A 21,750-nucleotide genomic window follows, 5' to 3' on the forward strand; every position below is an offset into this window, starting at 1 on the left:
ACCCCCGCAGAAATCTTGAAAACCTAGACACCCACACACTCTCTGACTCTATACCACTAGAATCCATATCCTTACTCCACGACACAAACAGTGCCACTGCTTTCTACAATGCCACTCTCGCATCAGCGATTGACACGGTTGCCCCTCTCGTTCATGGCAGAGTTCGATGTATCAATAGACAACCCTGGCACAATAACACCACTAAAAAACTCCAGCAAGTGTCCAGGGCTGCCAACCAGGATACCGAGTACATAATATCAAAAAATCTGGGAAAAATGGGCAAGTATATGTAGTAGTCACCCAGACTCTATATAATCGCTCCAAACACTGAATGCAACAAAAGGAGAAACAGGAGCATATAGTAAACATATAAAACAAACTTTATTATAACAATACCATTAAAAAGAGGGGTATAGGACACGACATGAACGTAACAATGTACACCATGACATCACATGAGAAAAAGGGGGAGAGAAACATCCCACATCCCGCCACCCCGACGTATAGTAAATAGGTGGTTGTAATCTGGCAGCAAATGGAAAGCACCCATATAAGTAACCATGTACCAAGGAAATGGATAGGGTCACGATAATGAATATGTCCCACCAGACAGGCCGGGACCTAATGTACACTGGCCAGACAGGGAGTCCCTGCAGCGGTGGTAGTGCCTGGCTCATACACGGCAAAGTATATAACCGAGCCTAATAACTAGCATCTCTGGCGTTCCCTGTCACACCAATAAAGACACTGTGACATACTGTGAAAGTGATGTGGCGTGAGAGGGAATCGCTGCTGCACTAGTACCCCATGCAGAGTGCACAGCCAGTAACCCTAAATGACCAAGAAACGTCCCAGTGCTAACAGCACCAATTACATGGTCCTGGCCGCGCCAATGTCCCGCACATGCTCCCGTACGCGAATTCTCAATTCGCGCGTAGTGAGACCAACGTATATCCTGGGGCATGGACAAGTTGCATAATATATGACATTAGTAGAGCCACAGGATATACGTTCTCTAATTTGAAATGTAAGGGAGGTTATAGGCAGGTCCTGCTTCACTTTCTCCTATACTCCCCTTGAGGAAGTGGCGTGTTTACGCCGCGAAACGCGCGTCGGGGCGTTCCTACCGGTGAGATCCCCTCATCCCTCTCCCCCCACGGGCAGTAGGTAAGCTTACCATGTAATTGGTGCTGTTAGCACTGGGACGTTTCTTGGTCATTTAGGGTTACTGGCTGTGCACTCTGCATGGGGTACTAGTGCAGCAGCGATTCCCTCTCACGCCACATCACTTTCACAGTATGTCACAGTGTCTTTATTGGTGTGACAGGGAACGCCAGAGATGCTAGTTATTAGGCTCGGTTATATACTTTGCCGTGTATGAGCCAGGCACTACCACCGCTGCAGGGACTCCCTGTCTGGCCAGTGTACATTAGGTCCCGGCCTGTCTGGTGGGACATATTCATTATCGTGACCCTATCCATTTCCTTGGTACATGGTTACTTATATGGGTGCTTTCCATTTGCTGCCAGATTACAACCACCTATTTACTATACGTCGGGGTGGCGGGATGTTTCTCTCCCCCTTTTTCTCATGTGATGTCATGGTGTACATTGTTACGTTCATGTCGTGTCCTATACCCCTCTTTTTAATGGTATGGTTAAGTGTCCAGGGCTGCAGAACGGCATTGGAAGAAAACACATTCGCAAGATGACTTCACTGCATTCAAACAGGCAACACTCGCTTTTAAATCTGCTCTCACCTCTGCTAAACAGGCCTACTTCACAACCCTGGTATCTTCCCTATCCTACAACCCCAAACAGTTATTCAAAACCTTTAACTCCCTCCTCCGCCCCCCACTGCCCCTTCATCCTCCCTCATCTCTGCTGAGGACTTTGCCACACACTTTAAAAATAAGATCGACCAAACAAGGCAAGTCTTCATTGTTCAACCACCACAATCCCTTTGTATACCAGACCAATGCCCAAACCCCATAACCTCCATATCCAACATCACTGAAGGGGGGCTTAATAGTCTCCTCTCCAAATCGCACCTCACCACCGGTGCGCTCGACCCCATCCCACCTCCTCCCCAACCTCACCACCACTCTTATCCCATCCCTAACCCACCCCTTCAACCTATCACTAACTTCTGGCACCTTCTCTTCTGCTTTCAAACATGCCACAATCACGCCTATCCTTAAAAAGCCAACCCTCGATCCCAAAGCTATGCCCAGCTATTGCCCAATATCGCTGCTCCCATTTACTTCCAAACTCCTGGAGCAGCACGTCCATGCTGAACTTTCCTCCCACCTCTCATCTAACTTGCTCTTTGACAATCTACAATCTGGTTTCTGCCCCCATCACTCAACTGAGACAGCCCTGACCAAAATTACTAGCGATCTACTTACAGCTAAAGCTAACGGACAATACTCTGTACTCCTCCTTCAAGACCTGTACTCTGCCTTCGACACAATTGACCACTGCCTCCTACTACAGATCCTCTCCTCCTTTGGCATCAAAGACCTCACCCTATCCTGGATCTCCTCATACCTTTCCAGCTGCACATTCAGCGTCTCCCACTCCCACACTACCTCCTCATCGCATCCTTCCTGTTGGAGTCCCCCAAGGCTCTGTTCTAGGACCCCTACTCTTCTCAATCTATAATACACTTGGCCTGGGACAACTCACGGATTCCAGTACCACCTTTATGCTGATGACACTCAGATCTACAGTACCTTTCTGGCCCAGACGTCACCTCTCTGCTGACCAGAATCCAGGAGTGTCTATCAGCAATATCCTTCTTCTCCTCTCGCTTCCTCAAACTCAATGTGGACAAATCTGAACTCATCATCTTTCCTCCATCTCATAGATCTTCCTTACCTGACCTATCTATTGCAATTAACAACATCACGCTTTTCCCCGTACCAGAAGTCCACTGCCCTTGACTCTGCCCTGTCCTTCAAACCGCACATCCAAGCTCTTTCCACCTCCTGTCTCCTCCAGCTCAAAAATATCTCCAGAATCCTTCCTTTCCTCAACCGTCAATCTACTAAAATGCTTGTGCATGCCCTCATCATCTCCCGCCTTGACTACTGCTTTTCTGTGGTCTCCCTGCTAACACCCTTGTACCTCCCCAGTACATCCTTAACACTGCTGCCTGACTAATTTATCTCTCTCCTTGCTACTCCTCCACTTACCCCTTCTGCAAATCTCTTCACTGGCTCCCATTCCCTCAACGTATCCAGTTCAAATTACTAATACTAAACTACAACGCCATCCGTAACCTGTCTCCTCCATATTATATATCTCTGAACTAATCTCCCGATATCTTCCCTCACGTAATCTCCGGTCCTCCCAAGACCTCGTTTTCTCCTCCACACTTATTTGCTCCTCACCCAACCGCCTCCAAGACTTCTCCTGAATATCCCCAATCCTCTGGAATTCTTTGCTCCAACACGTACGACTATCAACCACATTCGTATCCTTCAGACGGAACCTGAAAACCCATCTCTTCAGGAAAACCTGCAGCCTGCGCTGACCCCGCTGCCTCCTCACCACTACCGAAGCTACCGCCTCACCAACACCAGAGCTCCTGCAAACCTCTACCTATTGTCTCCTTCCCCACGATACTGTAGAATGTAAGCCCGCAAGGGCAGGGTCCTTGCCCCTCTGTATCAGTCTGTAGTTGTTATTTTGCTTACTGTAAGTGATATCTGTAATTTGTATGTAACCCCTTCTCATGTACAGCATCATGGAATCAATGGTGTTATATAAATAAATAATAATAATAATATTAATAATCAGGACACATTGCAGTTTTTAATGACACCAATCACTTTAAAATATAATGTACTGAAAAATGCTAAAAATATAACTTGGGTGAAATTATGGAAAAAAACACTCTGCAATTCTACCATTTTTGGGGGAGTTTGCTTTTATGGCATCCATTGTGTAGCTCTATATTTTTCTTTCTTATTTTAATATTTTATTACCTTTTTTTAATTTTACTTTCCTTTTTCATCCAGCCCTTTTTTTTAAAGCTGTTATAGTGTCTGCTATTACTACCTCTTGTGGTTGGGCATTCCACAGTCTGACTGCTCTATCTGTAAAGAACCCTTTCCTGTTTCGCTACCAGAATCGTCTTTCTATCACCCATATTAAGTGCCCCCTGGTCCTCAGGACAGTCTTTGGAAGGAATAAGTCATGTGCTAGTCCTTTGTACTGGCCACACATATATACATGTAAATGAGATTCCCTCTGAGGTGTCTTTTTTTCTAAGCTAAATAAGCCTGTCTTTTCCAACCTCTCCCCATATGAGAGGCCTTCCATCCCTTGTAATAATCTAGTTGCCTATCATTGAACTGATTCTAACTTCTGAATATCCTTTTTAAAATGTGGAGCTCAAAACTGGAGCCCATATTCTAGATGTGATTTATAAAGGGGTAATAATACATTGGGATCATGGGATTTTATCTCTCTTTTTATGCATCCTAAAATCTTGTTCACTTTTGCAGCTGCTTCCTGACAGTGAGTACTACTCAGCTTACTTGTAACCAGAATACCCAAGTCCTTCTCCTGTTCTGTAGTCCCAAGGTATTCTCCCATTTAATGTATATGTAGCAATAGGATTACTCCGTCCTAGGTGCTTTTCTTTCCATTTATCTACAATAAATCTCATTTGCCAAGTGTTTGTCCATTCAGTCATCTTATTCAGATCGTTTTGCAATATTATAATGTCAAGTTCAGATTTTAATATCCTACATAGCTTGATGTCGTCAGCAAAGACTGACACTTTACTCTCAATCCCATCCACAAGGTCATTAATGCAGTGTGGTGGAGCGGCTCCCTTGGCTGGATACAGAGGTAGAAATGGAACAATGTCTCTTTTAGAACATGCTTGGTTTATTGAAGGCAGCAAAAACCAAGCTAGAAAAAATAAACACAGCCTTCCTGGCAAAACAGCAAAACAAAAACACAGTCCTTCTCCTGGTGGGGATAAGCCCCCTCACGGTTAGCAACATCCATGGTTCCGGTCCTTTAACACAGGTACAAACACTTTCCTGGAATGCTTCCTCTCCAGGCACACTGAACACTGCTGTCTTTGAATGCCAGCTACTTAATCCCTGGACTGTGTGACTCCTCCATCATGTGACTGATCACATGACTGTGACATCACACAGGTCCTGTCAGGACATGATGGTGCCAGCTCTGCAGGTGGGGATAAGGTGGACACCCTCCCACCCACTCTATGGGTGTCCACCTAAAACCAGCCCATTTATGCAAATTTAGCTTAAGCCTCACAACACTTTAGTGTGCTGGAGGAAAATACTCTGGTTTTATATCTCTGACGCCATCAAGCGTAGTGACACATAGCTCCTCTCCAGTACTCTACCAGTGACTTTGTCACAGCAGCTATGGGAGCCCTCATCAGGCCTTGGATGTTTTGGTAACCCTATATCCAGCCAACGTATTTCAATGGCTTTGTCAGTGATTGACTGCAGCATCTAAATTGTTAAATAGCAGAGATTGAAGCAAGCTCTGGTTTCTGCTAGTACAGGCAACCAAAGATGGCATCTGCTGGGTATGGTGCGGGCTCAGTTTCTTGGCCAGCACCATGGGTCCCTGCGCCCCATGTGACATATTTTCAATTATATGGTTGCAAAGGAATTAACCCTTTTTTCCACAGACATTTCAAAAGTAACATACACTGGCAAAAAAAGTAAATAAAATCCTCATATTTTCCATTTGTTTTGCTCTGAGATTCTTAAAACATTTGTAATTGGCAGCTTTAGGTTTCATTCAGACATCAATGATTTTACTGGTATGCAAAAAAAAATGTCCAATTTTCATCGGTGTTAGGATCCGATCTTCATCAGTGTTTGTTCCCTGTTTCAGATTTTACCTTCTTTATTTCATCAGTCAGCCATATAGACTTTAATATATATTTTATTCCTGAAAAATCATGTTATTTGTGGACGTCTGATAGAGGGCTAATAGTATAGAAGATACAATAAGGCCTCACAGTACTCACACTGAGTTTTTCATTGTTTCTTACTGTCACAATAATTACATTTTTAAAATGTAGATTTAGGTGGAGAATCTTTTTCAAAGTCTTTACTTGCTGATCACCATATGCACATAGCATCTACGCAGATTAAGAGGACTAGAAATACAGCGCCACCTATTGGATGCTTCTTCACAAGGAGAAATGTTCCCCCTTTTACCCACAGTCAGAAGACTCACACCTAGTCAAATCATATTTCCTTCTTTGCACTAAGGAAGGGCAAACACCCTGAAACACGTGTCTGAAAATTGAATTTCTGATTTGGCTTCTTGTGTTCAGTCACATGGCAAGGCTCGTTAAAAGATCGATATTGACTTTTAGGATTACTACATCCAATAGGTCACGCCAGAGTTCAAATCTTCTTCCTCTCTGAAGAGGCTATTTGCATATTTAAATTCCCAGGAAAGAATTACATGGCCTATGAGATCCTTACGACAGCTTAGCAATCTCCATAAGGAGAAATGTTCTTATTATACATATATAATTTAAAGGGAAACTGTGAAAAGGTGGAAGGGACGAGTCTCGGACTACACATCCAATAGCTCCCATCTGGCTTTTATAAATATGTTAACTCTGAAAATGGTGCATTTCAGATAAAAACATACAGTACCCCGCTGCAATCGTGCAGCCAGCGTCTGTTTCATGCTGCCCTTGGTTCAGGCAATGTGAATCTGACGACAGGTTCACTTGAAACAAAAAAGATTACACTATTAACAATATGCGATCATTAGAACTCAGCCCTGTAAAAAACATCACATTGGCAGGAGGTTCCAAATGAACAAATTAATATGTTGACCATATTATCAGTTTGCACCTTTGTAAGCAGTAGTCCCAGATATCCATTCTTTGAGAAATGTCGTGATAGTATCTCCATTTGTTGGATGCTATTGAAGAAACCTGGTAGAATACAGTTCATAAGATTTTCCGGATCATTGTCTGTATTCAAAGCATCAAAATGGCGATGAAGTGCTTCTAAATACTTAACCCGATCCTTTGTAGCATTCATTGCCTCTGTAATACTGAAGGAGAAAAAGTTGCATTTTAATAATAGTGTATACAGCTGATTATGTTAAATGCATGAATTTAAGGGCCGCATAACAAGGCCAAGTGCTATCTGATGTTTTATCGGGTAATACTTGGCCCAATGTTATATTATAGGGCAGTGTAGATCTGCGATTATTTTCTCATGCCGATTCAGCATGATTAAACAATCACAGAATACTACGAATGACTCTGACATTCGGATCACGCACACCTATACAAGTCAATGGGTACGTATGAAACATCGGACTGCACTCCGAATGTCATCCGAGTGCAATATGATATAAGTTCACAGAGACAATGGAGTAGATGAAGAAGTTAAAGAAGTTATCCACTACTTGGACATCTTCTTGTCATTCCACACGCCTCGACAAAATAAAAAAGCTTATACTCACCTCCTATGCTGGTGCCAATTCCGTTGTGCCGGCAGTCGCTCTCCTGGTGCCCCTGTGCTGTTGTGACACGAGACCCCGGCGCCCAATCAGTGCTGGCATCACTGTCCCCTCCTCTTGTCGAATAGAAGATGAAGAGGTAGTGAGATAGCAGCTGCAGCTTGGAGTTTCTCTTAATGTTCGATTTGTCCAAAGGTGGGGACAGTGATGCCAGCACTGATTGGGTGCTGGGGTCACATGTCACAACAACAGTACAGTAGCCCCGGGACCGCGATGGAATGGCATTGGCACAGGAGGCGAGTATAGTTTTTTGTATTTTATCGGGGCCAAACATTTATATCAAGAAAGGGTTGTCCAAGTAGTGGACAACCCCTTTAAGTTCTCCATCTTCTTCACACCTGTGCTGTGATTCTCTGGGATCACACTCAGATGAAACTTGGATCAACCTCTGACAGAGTTTGAGCCAGGTGTAATTAGCCTAATCTGCCCGATTCTCTCCCAGGAGAGAACATACGCCAGTGTGAGCAAGCCTTTACAGTGAGACAGAATGTCTCTTCAGAAAATGACCTAATGTTTAAATTAGTTTGGAATGACACAATCCATTTTTCCATACAATACATTGAAAAATGTGAAAAACAAAATTCCGAGTGTTGATGGGGTGAAAAACTCACAATTCTACCAAAGTTTTTTTTCTCTTTTTTAGTTGTTTTTTAGTTGTTTATTGTATTGTAAAAATTACATGAAAATATGTTTAGCATGTCAGTGTGACAATTATTATTATTATTATTATTATTTATTGTAATAGCACCAGTTATTCCATGGCGCTTTACATGTAAGGAAGGGTATACATAATAAAAACAAGTACAATAATCTTAAACAATACAAGTCATAACTGGTACAGGAGGAGAGAGTACCCTGCCTGCGAAGGTTCACAATCTGCAAGGGATGGGTGAGAATACAGTAGGCGAGGGTAGAGCTGGTCATGCAGCTGTTTGGTCAATGGTAATTCCAAATTTTTATAGTCTTTTTATAATGAGTAGTGACAAACATTTTTACAAAAATTGTAACTATTTTGCATTGCCATTTTCCAATAACCGTAATGTTTTTATTTTTCTATCGCTGAAGCTTCCTGAGGGATTGTCTCTTGCTTGGTGAACTGATAGTGTTATTGATACCCATTGTGTGTAAATACAACATTATAATCAGCTTTCTTTTTGTTTGTTTTTTGTTTTTGTAGGGAGGTGTAGTGCCTATAAACCCACAATCCTGTTTTTTTATTCACTATACAGAGTTTACTGTTTGGGTTAATTAATTTTATCTTGTGATAGACCAGATTATTATTGACATGTCAATATCAAATATGTTATTTTTTAGTTTATTTCATTTCTTTATTTTTATTGGGGAGAGGTACAACTTTTATATTTTTTACATTTTTATAGTTTTTTTTAAACTTTTTTTTATTTTTTACTTTACTTTTTACATTCCCTAAGAGACTTGCACTTTTGATCTTCTGATCGCTTATACTACAGAAGTATTGCAGTTTACAATATATAGTGAACATCTTTGGCTAAAATTCACAGAAGCACTCAGATAAAAATAATAACAATAATTTGTATTTTTATATAGCGCTAACATATTCCGCAGCGCTTTACAGTTTGCACACATTATCATCGCTGTCCCCAATGGGGCTCACAATCTAAATTCCCTATCAGTATGTCTTTGGAATGTGGGAGGAAACCGGAGAACCCGGAGGAAACCCACGTAAACATGGAGAGAACATACAAACTCTTTGCAGATGTTGTCCAGGGTGGGGCTGTCCAGGTAACCAATCGGTTCATGCAGTCGTTGGGGCTCAAAGCTCTTCCATGGCTGCTGCTGTTGGAGACATGTGCTGGCTATTTAACATAGCTGTCATCTATATTGTGTGGGGGTGAGTTCAGCTCTTGAGCAACCACCACATACGTTGACCAAGATTCTGACATACATGTACGTCATTTTGCACTAAAGCGTTAATAAGCATGCTTTCTTCAGAGCAAAGGTCATTGTGAAGGAAACAGGAGGAGCAGTAACATCAATTATGGTTAGTGTTGAGCATTCCGATACTGCAAATATCTGGTATCAGACGATATTAGCGTTATCGGAATACCGGAATCACAATATCGGATACCGGAATCGGAAGTTCCCATAATGCTATGAGCCAGTTTGATTTAATTCAGCCAATGAGGAATCCTAAGAAGTGTGGGCACATCCTGTTATGCATGTTAGGCATGTAACTACTGGCATGGCTGTGATTGGCTGCTGAAATGATGTCATGATGCACTATAAAAAGCCGCCGCCGCCATTTTGGGCTCACTATGCTGTGAATTCAGTTAGGGACAGGATGCTGCTGTTCTGACTGAGGGACAGTTTGAGATAGCAATTTGCTTCATTGTGCTTTACCCAGGCTACTGTAGCAACCGCTGTGTGAGAACCTTTTATTGGCCTTGCAGCGCTGTTCACAGCTGTCTGCAAGGTCTCTGTGTATGACTGCAGCTCACGCTGCAGTGTGTTCTGCAGCCACATCTGGTTGTAGTTCCCTCAACATGCGTCACTGCTTCATACTGTTACATTGTCCTTTTTTGCATTTGTGCTGATGCACATTTTGCCAGATTTCTCCTATTACTGTGTTTCCATCCGTATCCAGCTAGATAGCGTACAAACAGTATATAGGAGTAGAGCGCCGTTCACGGCTGTCTGCAAGGTCTGTGTGTGTGAGTGCAGCTCTCGCTGCAGTGTGTTCTGCAGCCACATCTGGTTGTAGTCCGCTCAGCATGCGTCACTGCCTCATACATTGTCCTTTTTTTCATTAGTGCAGCCCATTTTTCCTGATTTCTCCTATTAGTGGTGTGTTTCCATCCGTATCCAGCTAGATTGTGTGCACTATATAGGAGTAGATAGAGTAGCCTTTCTGCAGTCTTGTGCCCTGCAGCCCCAGCCAGATTAGTATTAGCTTATTTTTTGGAGCCTCATCTATTGCATTGTAGGTTACCTTCCTGCATTTAATAGCTACAAAAAGTTTGTGATACTATCGGTTTTACATCTTTGGACACATCCATTTTTTTTTGTCAAAAAAAAAAAAACCTAAATAAAGTTCACCAAAAACTCCACTTTACAGTTGTGTAGGCCACATTAGCTCATATTAAAGTCCAGTCCACACTTAATAAAATTAGTGTTTCTTATACCTGTTAGCAGCTGTTCAGGAATAAGCACACTATGCCCTTAGTACTTTTCTGCCTATCTTTATCAGTCTACCAAGGTGAAGAAGGCAGGGAGTAAGGCACGTGGTCGTGGGCGTGGGGATTCTGTGCCTGCTGCGGGCATCAGTGACTCAGCATCCCCCAGTTTTACCAGGGAACAGTCCTTTATGCGCAGCTTTGTAGGAGCTCGCCGTACCCTGCTGCTGTGGGATGAACAAATTGAAGCCGTTGTCGGATGGATGGCAGCTAACGCATCGACTTCAATTAGTGCCACATCCTCTCAGGTCCAGAGCACTGAAAAGCACCCATCTGTCTCTTCACCACCTGCCAAATTGCCCAGGCAGTCAGAGAGCCCTGGACAGGAGCCATCTCTATTTCTGTTCTCTGAATCTCTTGGCTTGGAAAGAGGGGGCCAGCCAAGCAGCATTCAAGAAATGGAAGAAGAGGCAGTATGCAGTAATGCGCAACTGCTTTGTCTCTCTGAATCTGAAGAGGCGGGTGGGCCAGTGACCACCATATGTGACCTACCCACCAGGAGGAATTCAACATTACATATGTTGGAGCAGTTGTGTGAGCAGCAGCCAGCAGTAATGGAGTACCAGCTGCATCAGGCGCAAAAAAAGTCGCACTGCGCGCCGTTCAGACTTCACCACTACTGAGTGGGCCACTATGAAGGACATCTGCCTGGTTTTGCGTGCCTTTGATGATTCCACGTGGATGGCGAGTGCAGATGATGCACTAGTCAGCATAACTATCCCCCTTATCTGCCTGCTTGAAAAAACACTGCAAGCGCTAAGGGAGGAGGTTGTGGAAGAGGTGGAGGATGAGGAGTCACAAATGCCATCTGCTTCTGGACAGTCTGCGCAACGTGTTTCCTCACAAAGGCCTAGGCAAGGGACACTTTGTGAGAAGGATGAGGAGGAGTCAGTGGAGGAGGAAGACATCTGTCCAGAGGAGGGAGGTACACAATGCTCTAGAGGTCAGTATGTAGAGCGAGGGTGGGGTGATGCAGAGCAGGCAGAGATCACGCCTCAAGCAGGGGACAGCGTTTCTTGGCCAGTTGGCAGTCTGTAGCACATGGTTGATTTCATGCTGCAGTGCCTGAGAAACGACCGCACATCGCCCACATTCTCAACACGGCTGATTATTGGGTGTACACCCTCCTAGATCCTCGCTACCGGGACAACTTACAAAGCCTCATAACACCGTTGAACCGGGAGTGTAAAATGCGGGAGTACCAAGACACACTGGTGCATTCCATCATATTCTCCATTCCAACCGAGCGCAGTGCTGCTAGTGCTTTACAAAGCAGCTCAGTGCGTCGAGGCAGTGGAGGAAGCTCTGCACAAAGAGGGAGCAGAAGCAGTGCCTCAGCACAAGGCAAGACCAGTATGGCCCAAATGTGGCAAAGTTTTGTGTGCCTGCCACAAATGTTTACACCATCACAGACGGCTCCAATCAGCAGAAGGCAACATTTCCCTCAGATGGTGACAGACTACATGTCTTGCCCTCTCAGTGTACTCCCAGACGGCTCTTCCCTCTTCAAGTTTTGGTTCTCTAAGCTGGATACATGGCCAGAGCTTAGCCAGTATGCATTGGAGGTGCTGGCTTGCCCTGCTGCTAGTGTATTATCGGTACACGTCATTAGTGCCGCAGGCGGTGTACTAACAGACCGTCACATGTGACTATCCTCTGATAACGTTGACCGGCTTACTTTTCTGAAAATGAACAAGGCCTGGATCTCGCAGGAATTTGCCACTCCTCTTCCAGATTAAATAATTGGTTGGCAACAGTATCCAGGTCTCCTGTTGTGTTCATGTTTCTACCACCTGAACTGTAATCCCTGGGCTCCAACACCGCCAGTTGCTGCTCAGAAGTGACGTCTGCACAGTCAACACTTTCTGCTGTGTTACTGGGGTTCAGTAACGTCAGCTGCTCCCCTGCTGTGTATCCGGCAATGTCTCCTGCTCCATCCACTCTCACACTACAACATATATTAAACTGCCTCGAGTGTAGGCCTCAGCCTACACTCTTTCTAGCATTGACCCTGGGCTCCAACACCGCCAGTTGCTGCTCGAAAGTTCCGTCTGCACAGTCAACACATGCTCCAGAGTTTTGGAGTTCAGTAACATCAGCTGATCCCCAGCTGTGTGTGCGGCAATTTCTCTTGCTCCCTCCACATTCACACTACTCCTGATTTTAAACTTGCTCCAATTAGGCCTTGGCCTACTGTTATGACCTGGTGGTCAGGACAATAATGGACCTGGTGGTTAAGAGCGCACGAAATGACCTGATAGTTGCTGATAATAAGGACGAGCTCTGGGACGTGGGAACTCTGCTGACCGCAATCCCTAATCCTATCAAACACACTAATAATAGCTGTGGATTGCGCCTAACGCTCCCTATGCAACTCGGCACAGCCTAAGAAACTAGCTAGCCCTGAAGATAGAAAAATAAAGCCTACCTTGCCTCAGAGAAATTCCCCAAAGGAAAAGGCAGCCCCCCACATATAATGACTGTGAGTAAGATGAAAATACAAACACAGAGATGAAATAGATTTAGCAAAGTGAGGCCCGACTTACTGAACAGACCGAGGATAGGAAAGGTTGCTTTGCGGTCAGCACAAAAACCTTCAAAAAGACCACGCAGAGGGCGCAAAAAGACCCTCCGCACCGACTCACGGTGCGGAGGCGCTCCCTCTGCGTCCCAGAGCTTCCAGCAAGCAAGACAACAATAAAAATTGCAAGCTGGACAGAAAAATAGCAAACCAAAGAAATACAAGCTGAAACTTAGCTTCTGCTGGGAAGACAGGACACAAGAACGATCCAGGAGTGAACTAAACCAATACTGGAACATTGACAGGTGGCCTGGAGCAAAGATCTAAGTGGAGTTAAATAGAGCAGCCAGCTAACGAATTAACCTCGTCACCTGAGGAAGGAAACTCAGAAACACCCACCAGAGGAAGTCCATGGACAGAACCAGCCGAAGTACCATTCATGACCACAGGAGGGAGCCCGACAACAGAATTCACAACAGCCTACACTCTGTTTCTCCTGTGATCCCTGGGCTCCAACACCGCCAGTTGCTGCTCAGAAGTGCCATCTGCACAGTCAACACATGCTCCAGTGTTTTGGGGTTCAGTAACATAAGCTGATCCCCAGCTGTGTGTGCAGCAATTTCTCCTGCTCCCTCCACATTCACACTACTCCAGATTTTAAACTTGCTCCAATTAGGCCTCGGCCTACACTACAACACCGCCAGCTGGTTCTCAGCAGTGTCTTTGGCACGGGTACTCCCTCCTGCTCAGCCTGGTTACAGCACGCCAGCTGTTTCCGGGTAGTGTCAAGGTCACTTTGCCTCCAATATGATGTCCTGTCGGGTTGCGGTCGGGTTAGCTGACTCTATGGTGCCTGCAGTTTAGGTGCTTCCTATGTGGGCTGCGGGATCTGGCAATCAAGGCTGGTTCCGTAGTGCCAATAGGACAAGCTCCCCCTGTAGGACTGTGGGTTTTCGGTAACTCTGGCTGGCTCGCGGCCTTGTAATTTTTTTTTTCATGTGGACCTTCTGCTGCCTATCTGAGCTCCAGCACCATTAGCTGGTTCTTTGTAAGTCAATCTTGAATAGGTCCCCATCCTGGTTCCAGTACCGTCAGCTGGTCCTCGGCAGTGTCTTTGGCTCTTGTACCTTCTGCTCCCCATCCTGGTTCCAGTACCATCAGCTGGTTCCAGGCAGAGCCTTTGGCTTAGGTGCCTCCTTCTCGGTATCTGAGTTCCACCAACGTCTGGTGGTCCTTGGTAGTGCTTTCTGGCACGGGTACCTCCTGTTTAGTAACCAGGCTCCAGTACCGTCAGCTGGTCCTCGGTAGTTCCATTGGCTCTTGTACCTTCAGGTAGCCATCCGGGTTCCAGTACTGTCAGCTGGTTCTCGGCAGTTCCTCAGCCTTCTTGTACCTTCTGCTACATTTCCAAGTTCAAGCTTTTGGAAATGTTTTTTGCTAATCACTCTGCATCTCCCTGACGACGAACCTTAAGACAACGACCCTGAAGACCACCCGAAGAAAATGACAACCCCAGAGACAAGGACCCCGGAGACGAGGACCCTGGAGACGATGACCCTGAAGACCACCCCGAAGAAGACGACGACCCTGGAGACGACGACCCTGGAGACGACGACCCTGGAGACGACGACCCTGAAGATCACCCCGAAGAAGACCAAGAAGCAGAAGAACAAGAAGCTGCAGAACAAAAAGCAGAAGTACATTAAGCATAAGACTAAAAATCAGAGCAAAAGATATTATCTAAATTATAAGCAGAAGAAGACTAAGCAGTGTATGGGGGTGAGACCGTTCCTCCTCGTGGTGCCCCTGGAAAAAACCTGCTGCTGCAGGCAAAACTGAACGCGGACAAATCCTGTTGTAAATCTTTTGGGACAGGCAGAACGGAAGGTGTAATCTTCACACTTTTATAGATAACAACAACAAGAATGCCTGTCACAAATAAGAATATGATGAAAAAGAAGAAGATGAAGAAGTAGAAAATGAAGAAGAATAATAGTTGAATAAGAAGAATATGCAGAAAGTAAAAAAGGAAGAATAGGAAGAAGGTGAAGAAGAAGAAGATGAATAAGGTGAAGAAGAAGTTGATGAAAAAGATGCTGCTGCTAAGGATGATGAAGGAGAAAGTGTTGGAGAAGTAAAAAAGAAGGTGAAGAGCATGGAAGTAGTGAAACATAAATATCTGACAAACTATAAAAAAGCTTAACATAGTCAATATCTTTGTAACTCCGAACGTCTTAAAAAAAATTAATTCCTGCTATTCCATTTAATTGACCTAAACCTCTATGCTTTTAATGTCTCCTCCACCTCCCCCAATACATTCTACATAATTCTTAGTTGTTTTCCTTCATGTAGAATTAACCTACAAGGAAAGAAAGGGTTTACTTTAATTCCAATATTTTTGTCCCATTGACTTGCATTGGTTTCCGGTATCGGTATCGGCGATATCCCATATTTTTTGGATATCGGCCGATCCAATCCGATACCGATATTTCCGGATATCAGAAGGTATCGCTCAACACTACTTATTGGTAATGATGTATTTTATCTTAACTACTGTATAAGGGCTCATTCACACGTCCTGATATTTTCAGTACTGGAAAAACCAGTACAGAAGCTATCCGTGTCCGTGTGTCAAATGTGTTACATATATGTGGCACAAGTGTGGCATCCTTGTGTTGTCCGTATGCCGTATCAGTGTGACACATACTGGTACCTGGGAAAAGTGGTACAGTTCTCACTGTTCCCAGGTGCTGAAGACTGCTCGAATCATTGTTGCCTCGTCTCCCTGAGATCAGCGAAACCAGGCGACAATGATAGGAGTTGTATTTAGTATACGCTGTGTACATCATGTGTAAAATAAATTTAAAAAAATTAAAAATGCCATGGGATCCCGCGTAATTTTCAGAACCAGCAGAGGGAAAGCCCAAAGCTTGGGGCTGATGTTACTAATCTGGGAAAGGGGACAATATCCCAAAAAGTTCACAGGCTATTTATAACAGCTCACAGCTGTTTGCTTAGCCTTTACTGGTTAGTTATAAAATTCTCATGATGATAGCGGTGACGTCATGAAGGTTACTGCAGTTCATAGGCCAGCTCCCACTCAACTGAGTGTGGGAACAGCTGACCGTAACCAGCGGTAATCTATATGATATTTCCATTTGTCACTGAAGCTGCGTATCAAGTTCAGTTCAGTGTGTACTGGATTCATTGCTGAGCAGTTGCATCATGCCACTGCCCTGCCATGTAATCCAGATGTAGCAGAGCCGGACTTCTTCGTAGGACAAATTAATTGTCATTGGACAGGTAAGGAATATGTTTCTTTATTATTTTAAATTTGACAGTAATAAATGGGAAACAGAGGGTGGGGAATGTTTATGTCAAATAAATGAGTATGTGTCTCTCTGTCAATAAAAGGACTTTATTCATTTTGTTTATTTTTTACAATATGACTATGCGAATATGGAGGCTTAATAGACGCCTCCCCATTGCTAACCCTTGGACTTGATGTCAGTGGCCATAAAATAGCTGACATCAACCTCAACCCTCCAACCTCAACCCCACTACTCCACTTGCCACCTCTCCAGGGCAAGTGGGAAGAGTGAGGTTAAGCGTCATATTTGGGGCATATTATGGATGCGCCATTTCTGGGGGGCTGAGGGCTGATGTTGTTAGTCTGGGACAAGGGCCAATATCCCTGGCCGCTTCCCAGGCTATTAATATCAGAAAATTCTCACTGTCATCCATGTGTCAGCAGTGTGCACATGTGCAGAATATTTCACAGCCCATGCTGCTGATGAAAAAACTGACATGTCAGCTTGCTTTGCCCATGGACACACGGTCCATGAAAACACACTGATATGTGCACAGACCCATTCTCTAATTATATAAGTGTCTCCGGTACGTGTGAAAACTGGAGACACAGACGTGTGAAGGTGGCCTAAAGAGGTGTTATATTTTATTGCAATCCAGTCTATGATAACAATGAGGCTGCTGAAAATTCTTATGTGCAGAACAGGAAGCAGAATTGGCCTATTTGAAAATTACTGTATATACTCGCGTATAAACTGAGATTTTCAGCCCATTTTTTTAGGTTGAAAGTGCCCCTGCTCGAGTCATTGTCCCAGGAGGTCAGCGCGGGAGGGGGAGCAGCAGCTGTCTCATCATACTCACCCTCCCGGCGCGGTCCCTGGCAGCTTCTCCAATGCGATGGTCTCTGAGCGCCGGCAGCAATTCCTGTGTTCAGCGGTCACGTGGTACTGCTCATTAAAGTAATGAATATGAACGTGACTCCACTCCCATAGGGGTGGAGCACATATTCATTACTTTAATGAGCGGTACCATGTGAATGCTGAACACAGGAAGAGCTACCGGCGCCCGGAGACAATCGCATCAGCGAAAGTGCCAGGGACCGCGACGGGAGGGTGAGTATGACAGGGGAGGGTGAGCTTTGTGATATTCACCTGTCCCTGTTCCACCGCCGGGCTCCATCTTCCGCGTCCTCTGGCTGTGACATTCAGGTCAGAGGGTGCAATGATGTGGTTAGTGCACGTCCTCTGCCTAAACAGTCACTGCAGAAAGCCGGAAGACACAGCAGCGCACGGTGGAACGGGGACAGGTGTATATCGCAAGTGCCGATGTCCCTGCCTACTCAGGACAAGAGGTGAGTATGTCTTTTTTTTTTTAATCGCAGCAGCATATGGTACATAATATTCTATGGAGCTTCTTATGGGGCCATAATCAACCTTTATACAGCATTATATGGAGCAAATGTTTCTATGGAGCATCTTATGGGGCCATAATCAACCTTTGTGCAGCATTATACGGGACAAATGTTTCTACGGAGCATCTTATGGGGCCATAATCAACCTTTATGCAGCATTTTATGGGGCACATTTTCTATGGAGCATCTTATGGGGCCATAATCAACCTTTATGCAGCATTGTATGGGGCAAATGTTTCTATGGAGCATCTAATGGGGCCATAATCAATCTTTGTGCAGCATTATATGGGGCAAATGTTTCTATGGAGCATCTTATGGGGCCATAATCAACCTTTGTGCGGCATTATATGGGGCACATTTTCTATGGAGCATCTTATGGGGACATAATCAACCTATATGCAGCATTATATGGGGCAAACCTTTCAATGGAGCATCTTATGAGGCCATAATCAACCTTTAACTTCTATTTGTTAGGCTGGCTTACATGACTTTATTATATCTAGAGTGTAGCTTTGTGGGCACACATTAGGCTTAGGAATTTTCCTTGCTACCCCCTCCATGGCTGAGTAAATTTGTATTGATACTTTGCTATGTATTAGGATATGGGCGGTATTGATTGAAATCCTGACATTTATTTATGTTGGAATACTATATATACTTTGTGCCAGAGTTTATGTCATGAGATATGATTGCTGCCAGCTTATAATACCGGTTTATATTTGTTCACCGGTTTTTCCTGTTCGGTTTCCACTATACGGTATTTTTGCTTTTTTTAATTGTTTTTAATGTGGTATAATAAAAGTTGTATTTTATTTGCATCATTTGTGGGATCTCTTCATGTTTCCATTTAAGATTATTTAATATGGAAGTTTTGGTGTATATTATGATTAGAAGTGCCCTTGTTTCTATATGGGACGTCTTTTTGATGTAGTTCATTAGTATTTTTCTGTTTATGACAGATAGTCCGTCCTACCATGGATTTAAGAGCTAAAGAATTGACTTGGCGTAATAAAGCAGTGAATATTTTTAAGCAAAATACCGTTAGTGTTTCGTAAGATGCATCTGTATCTAATAGGGAAATAATGCTGAAATATAAGAATGCTCTCCACAAAAAGACCAAAATTTGGTGGAATCGTGCTTCCTTAGAAAATTATGTGGACAAAAGAATTGTTCCTCGTGGTTTAAGAGTACAAATATATCCTACGTTTGACCTGAATGATGAGGATTTGACTAATCGCTGGATTGAGACGGCTTCTGTTTGCTCTATTGATTTCATCAAAATCATCATTGAACATAATACTGCTATTTTAAAGACAATTGATGTTGAATTGGAATCTATTTATAAGAGTTTACATTCTAGTCTTACTACGGAGCAAATGGAGGCATGGATTAAGGAATTAAATAAGGAGGAGTGTAAATGGGAGGAAGAAGTGAGTCAGGGAAAATTGAAAAAATTCTTACGAGACTCTAAGGACTATGAGACAAATAAGATCTTTCGTTGGCAACAGAGGATGAGAAATGTGAAATATGGTGTACCTGGAGAAAAATTTGACTCCTCAAGTATGTCGGGGAGCGAAAGTGGTATGTCAGGCGGAGAAACCTCGTATACCAGGGATTTTCATTTACGTAGTGGAGGACGTAAGAAGTTTCCGGATATGTTTAATAAACCATCTAAGTCCAAAAAGTATGGAAACCAAATGAAGGTAATTAATCTCTCGGAACATCTTTTGTCCCCCGTACAGGAGGACCTTCTGTGTAGGGGTCTCACTTTTTCACCTTCTTCACATTTAGATGCCTTTAATGCGGTAAAAGATGTCAACCTTTTTGCCAGGAAGATTTTATTACGTAAACTTCATTTTAAACCCGAATTGGAAGTTATTTTGGAAACTGAGGAAGAGAATGAGACTTGTCGAATTTTGGAATCTCTACTTTTGGAGAATGAGACTACTGAGGTGAGTATGATCCCGGATAAATTGGTCCCGAAGTCAAAAAAATTTCCCCCTTTGGGACTATGTCCTGCGGTGGACATATTCACTAAATTGGTGACCCAGGATGTTGAAGAGTTGGCATCTAAACATGGGAGGGGTGCTAACAATCTGTCTAAAATGGAGCGAAAGGAATTGGTCGAACTTAGGAGTTGGGATGATGTAGTCTTCAAGTCGGCAGATAAGGGGGGAAACCTCATTATCTGGCCACTAGACATGTATGAAAGACAAGCATACAGATTGTTAGAAGACACCAGGTGTTATCGAAGGTTAACATATAATCCGTTATCCTCTTTTCATCAGATTCTGGTGGATATTCTGGGTAAGGCTTTGGAGGATGGTCTTATAACGAAAACCTTTTTTGAGAAGATCCGGGATTTACATCCAAGGTTATGTACCTTTTACCTTATTCCAAAGGTACATAAAGACCCAATTGATCCCCCTGGGCGACCAATTGTGGCCGGAAATGGGGGATTGTGTGAGGTGATTTCAGAGGTCATCGACTATTTTTTGAAACCCATTGTATCTTCTCTTCCGTCCTTTGTTAGGGATACCAACCAGGTGTTACAGCGTATTGATGAGTTGGAAATGGAGAAGAATATGTTACTCGTAACAGCGGACGTGGAATCCTTGTACACGTCAATCAGGCACGAGGATGGCCTGAAGGCCACGTCATGGTTTCTGAGGGAGAGTAATATGGATAACCACTTGGTGGACTTGATTATGATCCTACTGGACTTCGTTTTAAGGCACAACACCTTCATCTTTAATGGAAAGATTTATCTTCAATGCCAAGGTACGGCTATGGGGGCATCTTGTGCCCCTTCATATGCCAATTTATTTTTGGGCGCCTGGGAGCGTAAAATCTTTATGGAGGAGGACATCATCGAGATAAAGCAGGTCCATAATTGGATGCGATATATTGATGACGTCCTATTTGTGTGGGAAGGCCCAGAGGAGGAACTTGGATGTTTGATGGAGAAACTTAATAATAATGACCAAAATATACATCTCACTTTTAAATCCGGTAGGAGCCTGGATTTTTTGGACATATGGATTGATGTTTCCATTAATGGACGTGTAAAAACAGACGTTTACAGAAAGCCTACCGCCACTAATTCTTATCTTAGAGCGGATTCTGCACATCCTATGAATACAATTCGGGGAATTCCGATAGGTCAATTCCTGAGAATGAAGAAAATTTGCTCAGATAATGAATCTTTTGAGAGACAATGTACGGATCTGTCGGCTAGATTCATGGAGAGAGGATACAGCAAGAAGATGATACGGAGGGGTTACAATAGAGCAAAACGGACGCCTAGAAATGAACTGCTATATGGAAATTATGCGAAACCGAAAAATGAGGATGATAAACAGGTAAGATTTATATCAACCTATAATTCCCAATGGCAACCATTGGTTGGAATTATCCAAAAACATTGGGAGGTTCTTTTATCAGATTCTATTTTGAAACAGGTTTTGCCTGTGACTCCTCAATGTGTGGCCAGACGTTCCGCTAACCTCAAGGATCTTTTGGTCCACAGTCATTATGATCCTAAAAAAAGTAGTACATCTCGTCCTTTGGTAAAGGGGTTTTTCCCGTGCGGTCTGTGTAAGGCGTGTGCCAACTTGATAAAAGGGAAAACCTTTAAAAACTTTGATGGGTCAAGAGTGTATGAGATCCGTAAACATCTGACATGTGTCTCGAGGGCGGTTATATACCATGCCGAATGTCCCTGTGGTAAGGTCTATATAG

General features: G+C 43.8%; 1 protein-coding gene across 1 annotated transcript in view; it reads right to left on the reverse strand.

Annotated features, from left to right (window-relative positions):
- Positions 1-21,750, reverse strand: part of LOC138637623 (dynein axonemal heavy chain 5-like) — a 569,265-nt gene that overhangs the window by 526,992 nt on the left and 20,523 nt on the right. Inside the window, exon 6 of the mRNA XM_069726456.1 lies at positions 6,878-7,082. Within this exon, the coding sequence (XP_069582557.1) occupies positions 6,878-7,082 (205 nt within the window). The remainder of the gene's footprint in view (positions 1-6,877; positions 7,083-21,750) is intronic.

This window comes from Ranitomeya imitator, chromosome 5, assembly GCF_032444005.1.
Source record: "Ranitomeya imitator isolate aRanImi1 chromosome 5, aRanImi1.pri, whole genome shotgun sequence".
Classification (NCBI taxonomy): Eukaryota; Metazoa; Chordata; class Amphibia; order Anura; family Dendrobatidae; genus Ranitomeya; species Ranitomeya imitator.